Consider the following 12,025-nt stretch of genomic DNA (forward strand, 5'->3'; position numbering starts at 1 on the left):
CCAGGGTTGGAGTCATGTCATGTGATTTTATTCACCAGTCTCTCCGGCTGTCCCCGTGCCACCTCAGCCATGAAGAAAGCCAGAATGACAGGAGTTGAAATGTTGACAATCAAGCAACGGGCAAGCAAAGGTAAGCTAACGCTCTAATACCAGTAGGAACCCTTGACTAGGCCACTAGCTGGTTTACTCAACAAATATTCAAGCTTAATCAAATCTTAAATTCTTAAATTCTATTTCATGTTTCCTTTCTTCTAGGAATAGAAAAAGATGAGGAAATCAAACAGCTGGATGAAGAAATCAAAGATCTAAACGAATCAAACAATCAAGTGGAATCAGACATGATTAAACTTAGGACACAAGTAAGATTCATCCATTATTATTCATGATTTATTATAGGGTAGTAAGTAATGCTGAGTTTGGGAACATTTTGAAACAGGTTGCTGGATTAAAGCTTAGACGCTGATGTTTCAACCCCCCAAGTAACGGCGATATGAAAATGGCATGCATATTAGGAAGTGCCTCAGTGTCAGTCAAAACCCTCCTGTCAAACTGAATATCACAGTGCTTCATCTAAATTCAATGTCTTTTTCCCCTTTCCCAGATCACCACTATGGAGACTAACCTGAAGTCCATAGAGGACGAGAACAAAGTGATTGAGCAGCAGAATGACTCCCTACTGCACGAACTAGCCAACCTCAGCCACTCTCTCATCAACAGCTTAGCAAATATCCAGCTCCCACATATGGTATGTACCAACACAACCTGGCACAACCTGGCACAACCTGGCCTATAACAGTTACTGTCAGACAAGCACTGTATCAACTAATGATCGAAGCTGCATTTACATTTTCTGGATAAGCACTTTGTGACATCTGAGCTGGATAAGCACTTTGTGACATCTGAGCTGGATAAGCACTTTGTGAGATCTGAGCTGGACAAGCACTTTGTGACATCTGAGCTGGACAAGCACTTTGTGACATCTGAGCTGGACAAGCACTTTGTGACATCTGAGCTGGACAAGCACTTATGCCATAGAAATAAAGGGAATAGGGTGTGGGGTTAGGGAGTAAAGAGATAGTAGATGGTACACTTGAGAGCATGCCAATTTCATGTTCCATAATTGGAAGTGTGTTGAAACCATTGAGCTATAAAAGATTGGTTGAAACCCAGGGCCATTTGCATTTGATTAGTTAATGTAACTGAGTTAAAACAAGACATGGTCATATCATGATATCGGCTTATTCCACTCGTTCTACCAAATTGGATATGTTTATTTCCATTGTGATTGTTTGCTGATGCCTGAAATGGAACACTTGAAACATATGAAAATATACATCTTATGTAATGCTGTAAAAATCATTGCAAGGAGTAACTGACATAAGGGCAGACTCCAATGAAATAGTTGGGTTTCCTCATCTGCTTCTTTCTGTTTGTCACTTGTTCATGGGCTTCTGTGCTACAAAACTTACCTTACAGACTAGTAATTACTAATGCCCCCCCCCCCCAGCCCCGCTGCCTTGTTGTGTCATGTGACTGTATTATCCAATAACACCTCTTGTGTATGAAGACGAACAGGGCTGATTGGATACTTCCCGATCTAAAAGGCACCAAAGTTGCTTATTAATACCTGAAATCTCTCCCTCTGAATATGGCTCACTGTTCGCCACCCATTCCCGCGAGGGGATCACGTTTTATCAGGGTTATAATGCATTTTGCTCGCGTGGAGCCATATCCGTTTGTGCCTTAGCTAACTGATATAGTCATTGTTATGCCAAACGTCATGATATGACAACAACTATTAGCAAAACAGCACAAAAAGATCTGCGACCAGGCTCGAATGTTGCTCCTTTTTGTACAGCGGGCTAATAGAATTCTATCTCTATTCTCTTCACACCTCTTCCTGTAGAAACCGATGCCACAGAAAGAGGCCCCAGTTAAACATAGCTGCTGTTTACAGATGCCCCACAGAGTAAGAGATTCCATTTCATAGTCTAATTATTATCCTTTATTCCTGCACTATCATCACCTTCCTCCTTTTAGTTTTCCTCCTATACTCGTGAACACTGTGTATGCATCACATTTATCCATACATGTGGCTGCGTAATACTATGATTCAAGTGTCCCAAGACATCAGGCAGGGGTCATGTTGGAGTAACACAACAAGCCATATTTAAACTGTATTATAACCCAGTTATAGGACCAAGTGTGTTCAGTCCACTATTGCATATTCAATGTCTCTTTGTCTTCTCCTGGCACATTGTGTCTTCCTGTCTGAGAAATGGCTCTCACAACTTCCACGTTACATTAGCTAATTTATGTATGTAATGTCATCATTCCCACTGCATAAGCTAAGCATCAAACATCCATCCAGTCCACGAGATGATCTAAATAATCGAAACTGACTCAGGATGGTTTGGAGTTGCATTAGATAAACTGTACTGTACTTATTGTCAGATTTAATTAAATTGATGAAGTATTGTATATACCACTTAGTACAAGCCAACTACACTGTGTTAGCACAACCCCACTACACTGTGTTAGTACAACCCCACTATACAACCTCACTATACAAATCCACTATACTGTGTTACTAAAACACACATATACAAACCCACCACACTGTGTTAGTACAACCCCACTACACTGCGATAGTATAACCCCACTATACAACCCCACTCCACTGTGATAGTACAACCCCACTACACTGTGATAGTATAACCCCACTATACAACCCCACTACACTGTGATAGTATAACCCCACTATACAACCCCACTACACTGTGATAGTACAACCCCACTATACAACCCAATTATACAAACCCACTACACTGTGTTAGTATAACCCCACTACACTGTGTTAGTATAACCCCACTATACAAACCCACTACACCTGTGTTAGTACACCCCCACTACACTGTGTTAGCACAACCCCACTATACTGTGTTAGTACAACCCCACTATACAACCCCACGGCACTGTGTTAGCACAACACCGTTATACTGTGTTAGCACAACCCCACTACACTGTGTTAGCACAACCCCACCATACAACCCACTACACTGTGTTAATATAACCCCACTATACAACCCCAATATACTGTGTTAGTACACCCCCACTACACTGTGTTAGCACAACCCCACTATACTGTGTTAGTACAACCCCACTATACAACCCCACGGCACTGTGTTAGCACAACACCGTTATACTGTGTTAGCACAACCCCACTACACTGTGTTAGCACAACCCCACCATACAACCCACTACACTGTGTTAATATAACCCCACTATACAACCCCAATATACTGTGTTAGTACACCCCCACTACACTGTGTTAGCACAACCCCACTATACTGTGTTAGTACAACCCCACTATACAACCCACTACACTGTGTTAATATAACCCCACTATACTGTGTTAGCACAACCCCAATGCACTGTGTTAGCACAACCCCACTACACTGTGTTAGCACAACCCCACTATACAAACCCACTACACTGTGTTAATATAACCCCACTATACTGTGTTAGTATAACCCCACTATACAACCCCACTACACTGTGTTAGTTCAACACCCTATACAAATCCACTACACTGTGTTAGTACAACCCCACTATACTGTGTTAGTATAACCCCACTATACTGTGTTAGCACAACCCCACTACACAACACCACTATACAAATCCACTACACTGTGTTAGTACAACCCCACTATACAACCCAACTATACTGTGTTCGTAAAACCTCACTACACTGTGTTAGTACAACCCCACTATACTGTGTTAGCACAACCCCACTATACAACCCCACTATACTGTGTTAGCACAACCCCACTATACAACCCCACTATACAACCCCACTACACTGTGTTAGTACAAACCCACTATACTATGTTAGCACAACCCCACTATACAACCCCACTATACTGTGTTAGTACAACCCCACTACACTGTGTTAGTATAACCCCACTATACAACCCCACTATACTGTGTTAGTACAACCCCACTATACTTTGTTAGTACAACCCCACTATACTGTGTTAGTATAACCCCACTATACTGTGTTAGTACAACCTCACTATACTGTGTTAGCACAACCACACTATACTGTGTTAGTACAACCTCACTATACTGTGATAGTACAACCTCACTATATAACCCCACCATACTGTGTTAGTACAACCCCACTATAATGTGTTAGCACAACCCCACTATATAACCCCACTATACTGTGTTAGCACAACTTCACTGTATAACCCCACTATACTGTGTTAGTATAACCCCACTATACAACCCCACTATACTGTGTTAGTACAACCCCACTATACTGTGTTAGTACAACCCCACTATACTGTGTTAGTACAACCCCACTATACTGTGTTAGTACAACCCCACTATACTGTGTTAGCACAACCTCACTAAACTGTGTTATTATAACCCCACTATACTGTGTTAGCACAACCTCACTATACTGTGTTAGTACAACCTCACTATACTGTGTTAGCACAACCTCACTAAACTGTGTTATTATAACCCCACTATACTGTGTTAGCACAACCTCACTCTACTGTGTTAGTATAACCCCACCATACTGTGTTAGTATAACCCCACTATACTGTGTTAGCACAACCTCGCTATACTGTGTTAGCACAACCTCACTATACTGTGTTAGCACAACCTCACTATACTGTGTTATTATAACCCCACTATACTGTGTTAGCACAACCCCACTATACTGTGTTAGTACAACCTCACTATATAACCCCACCATACTGTGTTAGTACAACCCCACTATACTGTGTTAGCACAACCTCACTGTATAACCCCACTATACTGTGTTAGTATAACCCCACTATACAACCCCACTATACTGTGTTAGTACAACCTCACTATACTGTGTTAGCACAACCTCACTCTACTGTGTTAGTATAACCCCACCATACTGTGTTAGTATAACCCCACTATACTGTGTTTGTACAACCCCACTATACTGGGTTAGTATAACCCCACTATACAACCCCACTATACTGTGTTACCACAACCCCACTACACTGTGTTAGCACAACCTCACTATACTGTGTTAGTATAACGCCACTATACTGTGTTAGCACAACCTCACTATACTGTGTTCGTATAACCCCACTATACTGTGTTAGCACAACCTCACTATACTGTGTTAGCACAACCCCACTATACTGTTTTAGCACAACCCCACTATACTGTGTTAGTACAACCTCACTATACTGTGTTAGTACAACCTCACTATATAACCCCACCATACTGTGTTAGTACAACCCCACTATACTGTGTTAGCACAACCTCACTATACTGTGTTAGTACAACCCCACTATACTGTTTTAGCACAACCCCACTATACTGTGTTAGTACAAACTCACTATACTGTGTTAGTACAACCTCAATATATAACCCCACCATACTGTGTTAGTACAACCCCACTATACTGTGTTAGCACAACCTCACTGTATAACCCCACTATACTGTGTTAGAATAACCCCACAATACAACCCCACTATACTGTGTTAGTACAACCCCACTATACTGTGTTAGTACAACCACACTATACTGTGTTAGTATAACCCCACTATACAACCCCACTATACTGTGTTAGTACAACCTCACTATACTGTGTTAGCACAACCCCACTATACAACCTCACTATACTATGTTAGCACAACCTCACCATACTGTGTTAGTATAACCCCACCATATTGTGTTAGCAGAACCTCACTATACTGTGTTAATATAACCCCACTATACTGTGTTAGCACAACCTCACTATATAACCCCACCATACTGTGTTAGTACAACCCCACTATACTGTGTTAGCACAACCTCACTATACTGTGTTAGTACAACCCCACTATACTGTTTTAGCACAACCCCACTATACTGTGTTAGTACAAACTCACTATACTGTGTTAGTACAACCTCAATATATAACCCCACCATACTGTGTTAGTACAACCCCACTATACTGTGTTAGCACAACCTCACTGTATAACCCCACTATACTGTGTTAGAATAACCCCACAATACAACCCCACTATACTGTGTTAGTACAACCCCACTATACTGTGTTAGTACAACCACACTATACTGTGTTAGTATAACCCCACTATACAACCCCACTATACTGTGTTAGTACAACCTCACTATACTGTGTTAGCACAACCCCACTATACAACCTCACTATACTATGTTAGCACAACCTCACCATACTGTGTTAGTATAACCCCACCATATTGTGTTAGCACAACCTCACTATACTGTGTTAATATAACCCCACTATACTGTGTTAGCACAACCTCACTATACTGTGTTAGTATAACCCCACTATATTGTGTTAGCACAACCTCACTATACTGTGTTAGTATAAACCCACTATACTGTGTTAGCACAACCCCACCATACTGTGTTAGTATAACCCCACCATACTGTGTTAGTATAACCCCACTATACTGTGTAAGCACATCCCCACTACACAACACCACTATACAACCTCACTATACTGTGTTAGTACAACCCCACCATACTGTGTTAGTATAACCACACTATACTGTGTTAGTATAACCCCATTATACTGTGTTAGCACATCCCCACTACACAACACCGCTATACAAATCCACTACACTGTGTTAGTACAACCCCACTATACTGTGTTAGCACAACCCCACTATACAACCCCACTATACAACCCCACTATACTGTGTTAGCACAACCCCACTATACAACCCCACTACCCTGTGTTAGTACAAACCCACTATACTATGTTAGCACAACCCCACTATACAACCCCACTATACTGTGTTAGTACAACCCCACTACACTGTGTTAGTATAACCCCACTATACAACCCCACTATACTGTGTTAGTACAACCCCACTACACTGTGTTAGTATAACCCCACTATACAACCCCACTATACTGTGTTAGTACAACCTCACTATACTGTGTTAGTACAACCCCACTATACTGTGTTAGTACAACCTCACTATACTGTGATAGTACAACCTCACTATATAACCCCACCATACTGTGTTAGTACAACCCCACTATACTGTGTTAGTACAACTCCACCATACTGTGTTAGCACAATCCCACTATATAACCCCACTATACTGTGTTAGCACAACCTCACTGTATAACCCCACTAAACTGTGTTAGTATAACCCCACTATACAACCCCACTATACTGTGTTAGTACAACCCCACTATAATGTGTTAGTACAACCCCACTATACTGTGTTAGTACAACCTCACTATACTGTGTTATTATAACCCCACTATACTGTGTTAGCACAACCTCACTATACTGTGTTAGCACAACCTCACTCTACTGTGTTAGTATAACCCCACCATACTGTGTTAGTATAACCTCACTATACTGTGTTATTATAACCCCACTATACAACCTCACTATACTGTGTTAGTATAACCCCACTATACTGTGTTAGCACAACCTCACTCTACTGTGTTAGCACAACCTCACTCTACTGTGTTAGTATAACCCCACCATACTGTGTTAGTATAACTTCACTATACTGTGTTAGCACAACCTCGCTATACTGTGTTAGCACAACCTCACTATACTGTGACAGCACAACCCCACTATACTGTGTCAGCACAACCCCACTATACTGTGTTAGTACAACCCCACTATACTATGTTAGTACAACCTCACTATATAACCCCACCATACTGTGTTAGTACAACCCCACTATACGGTTTTAGCACAACCTCACTGTATAACCCCACTATACTGTGTTAGTATAACCCCACTATACAACCCCACTATACTGTGTTAGCACAACCTCACTATACTGTGTTAGTATAACCCCACTATACTGTGTTAGTATAACCCCACTATACTGTGTTAGCACAACCTCACTATACTGTGTTAGCACAACCTCACTCTACTGTGTTAGTATAACCCCACCATACTGTGTTAGTATAACCCCACTATACTGTGTAAGCACAACCTCACTATACTGTGTTAGTATAACCCCACTATACTGTGTCAGTATAACCGCACTATACTGTGTTTGTACAACCCCACTATACTGGGTTAGTATAACCCCACTATACAACCCCACTATACTGTGTTAGCACAACCCCACTATACTGTGTTAGCACAACCTCACTATACTGTGTTGGTACAACCTCACTATATAACCCCACCATACTGTGTTAGTACAACCCCACTATACTGTGTTAGCACAACCCCACTATATAACCCCACTATACTGTGTTAGCACAACCTCACTGTATAACCCCACTATACTGTGTTAGTATAACCCCACTATACAACCCCACTATACTGTGTTAGCACAACCCCACTATACTGTGTTAGCACAACCTCACTATACTGTGTTAGTACAACCTCACTATACTGTGTTATTATAACCCCACTATACTGTGTTAGCACAACCTCACTATACTGTGTTAGCACAACCTCACTCTACCGTGTTAGTATAACCCCACCATACTGTGTTAGTATAACCTCACTATACTGTGTTATTATAACCCCACTATACAACCTCACTATACTGTGTTAGTATAACCCCACTATACTGTGTTAGCACAACCTCACTCTACTGTGTTAGCACAACCTCACTCTACTGTGTTAGTATAACCCCACCATACTGTGTTAGTATAACCTCACTATACTGTGTTAGCACAACCTCGCTATACTGTGTTAGCACAACCCCACTATACTGTGTCAGCACAACCCCACTATACTGTGTCAGCACAACCCCACTATACTGTGTTAGTACAACCCCACTATACTATGTTAGTACAACCTCACTATATAACCCCACCATACTGTGTTAGTACAACCCCACTATACGGTTTTAGCACAACCTCACTGTATAACCCCACTATACTGTGTTAGTATAACCCCACTATACAACCCCACTATACTGTGTTAGCACAACCTCACTATACTGTGTTAGTATAACCCCACTATACTGTGTTAGTATAACCCCACTATACTGTGTTAGCACAACCTCACTATACTGTGTTAGCACAACCTCACTCTACTGTGTTAGTATAACCCCACCATACTGTGTTAGTATAACCCCACTATACTGTGTAAGCACAACCTCACTATACTGTGTTAGTATAACCCCACTATACTGTGTCAGTATAACCGCACTATACTGTGTTTGTACAACCCCACTATACTGGGTTAGTATAACCCCACTATACAACCCCACTATACTGTGTTAGCACAACCTCACTATACTGTGTTGGTACAACCTCACTATATAACCCCACCATACTGTGTTAGTACAACCCCACTATACTGTGTTAGCACAACCCCACTATATAACCCCACTATACTGTGTTAGCACAACCTCACTGTATAACCCCACTATACTGTGTTAGTATAACCCCACTATACAACCCCACTATACTGTGTTAGCACAACCCCACTATACTGTGTTAGCACAACCTCACTATACTGTGTTAGTACAACCTCGCTATATAACCCCACTATACTGTGTTAGCACAACCCCACTATACTGTGTTAGCACAACCTCACTATACTGTGTTAGTACAACCTCACTATATAACCCCACTATACTGTGTTAGTACAACCCCACTATACTGTGTTAGCACAACCCCACTATATAACCCCACTATACTGTGTTAGTATAACCCCACTATACAACCCCACTATACTGTGTTAGTACAACCCCACTATACTGTGTTAGTACAACCCCACTATACTGTGTTAGTATAACCCCACTATACAACCCCGCTATACTGTGTTAGTATAACCCCACTATACTGTGTTAGTATAACCCCACTATACAACCCCACTATACTGTGTTAGTACAACCCCACTATACTGTGTTAGTACAACCCCACTATACTGTGTTAGTATAACCCCACTATACAACCCCACTATACTGTGTTAGTACAACCTCACTATACTGTGTTAGCACAACCTCACCATACTGTGTTAGTATAACCCCACCATATTGTGTTAGCACAACCTCAATATACTGTGTTCGTATAACCCCACTATACTATGTTAGCACAACCTCACTATACTGTGTTAGTACAACCCCACTATACTGTGTTAGCACAACCCCACTATACTGTGTTAGTACAACCTCACTATACTGTGTTAGTACAACCCCACTATATAACCCCACTATACTGTGTTAGCACAACCTCACTGTATAACCCCACTATACTGTGTTAGTATAACCCCACTATACAACCCCACTATACTGTGTTAGCACAACCCCACTATACTGTGTTAGCACAACCTCACTATACTGTGTTAGTACAACCTCACTATATAACCCCACTATACTGTGTTAGCACAACCCCACTATACTGTGTTAGCACAACCTCACTATACTGTGTTAGTACAACCTCACTATATAACCCCACTATACTGTGTTAGTACAACCCCACTATACTGTGTTAGCACAACCCCACTATATAACCCCACTATACTGTGTTAGTATAACCCCACTATACAACCCCACTATACTGTGTTAGTACAACCCCACTATACTGTGTTAGTACAACCCCACTATACTGTGTTAGTATAACCCCACTATACAACCCCGCTATACTGTGTTAGTATAACCCCACTATACTGTGTTAGTATAACCCCACTATACAACCCCACTATACTGTGTTAGTACAACCCCACTATACTGTGTTAGTACAACCCCACTATACTGTGTTAGTATAACCCCACTATACAACCCCACTATACTGTGTTAGTACAACCTCACTATACTGTGTTAGCACAACCTCACCATACTGTGTTAGTATAACCCCACCATATTGTGTTAGCACAACCTCAATATACTGTGTTCGTATAACCCCACTATACTATGTTAGCACAACCTCACTATACTGTGTTAGTACAACCCCACTATACTGTGTTAGCACAACCCCACTATACTGTGTTAGTACAACCTCACTATATAACCCCACTATACTGTGTTAGTATAACCCCACTATACTGTGTTAGTACAACCCCACTATACTGTGTTAGTACAACCCCACTATACTGTGTTAGTACAACCCCACTATACTGTGTTAGCACAACCCCACTATATAACCCCACCATACTGTGTTAGTACAACCCCACCATACTGTGTTAGTACAACCCCACTATACTGTGTTAGCACAACCCCACTATATAACCCCACTATACTGTGTTAGTATAACCCCACTATACAACCCCACTATACTGTGTTAGTACAACCCCACTATACTGTGTTAGTACAACCCCACTATACTGTGTTAGTATAACCCCACTATACAACCCCACTATACTGTGTTAGTACAACCTCACTATACTGTGTTAGCACAACCTCACCATACTGTGTTAGTATAACCTCACCATATTGTGTTAGTATAACCCCACCATACTGTGTTAGTACAACCCCACTATACTGTGTTAGCACAACCCCACTATATAACCCCACTATACTGTGTTAGTATAACCCCACTATACAACCCCACTATACTGTGTTAGTACAACCCCACTATACTGTGTTAGTACAACCCCACTATACTGTGTTAGTATAACCCCACTATACAACCCCGCTATACTGTGTTAGTATAACCCCACTATACTGTGTTAGTATAACCCCACTATACAACCCCACTATACTGTGTTAGTACAACCCCACTATACTGTGTTAGTACAACCCCACTATACTGTGTTAGTATAACCCCACTATACAACCCCACTATACTGTGTTAGTACAACCTCACTATACTGTGTTAGCACAACCTCACCATACTGTGTTAGTATAACCCCACCATATTGTGTTAGCACAACCTCAATATACTGTGTTCGTATAACCCCACTATACTATGTTAGCACAACCTCACTATACTGTGTTAGTACAACCCCACTATACTGTGTTAGCACAACCCCACTATACTGTGTTAGTACAACCTCACTATACTGTGTTAGTACAACCCCACTATATAACCCCACTATACTGTGTTAGTATAACCC

General features: G+C 41.4%; 1 protein-coding gene across 6 annotated transcripts in view; it reads left to right on the forward strand.

The window, feature by feature from the left end:
* The window catches only part of LOC135557854 (myelin transcription factor 1-like protein), a 136,684-nt gene that overhangs the window by 119,122 nt on the left and 5,537 nt on the right, over nt 1-12,025 (forward strand). For 4 of the 6 annotated variants that reach the window (XM_064991529.1, XM_064991530.1, XM_064991535.1 and 1 more), the window contains exons 19-22: nt 39-130; nt 256-359; nt 602-745; nt 1,907-1,969. In XM_064991529.1, the coding sequence (XP_064847601.1) occupies nt 39-130; nt 256-359; nt 602-745; nt 1,907-1,969 (403 nt within the window). The remainder of the gene's footprint in view (nt 1-38; nt 131-255; nt 360-601; nt 746-1,906; nt 1,970-12,025) is intronic. The other 2 variants (XM_064991532.1, XM_064991533.1) reach the window with 1 other exon arrangement.

Source organism: Oncorhynchus masou, chromosome 16 (assembly GCF_036934945.1).
Source record: "Oncorhynchus masou masou isolate Uvic2021 chromosome 16, UVic_Omas_1.1, whole genome shotgun sequence".
Lineage (NCBI taxonomy): Eukaryota > Metazoa > Chordata > Actinopteri > Salmoniformes > Salmonidae > Oncorhynchus > Oncorhynchus masou.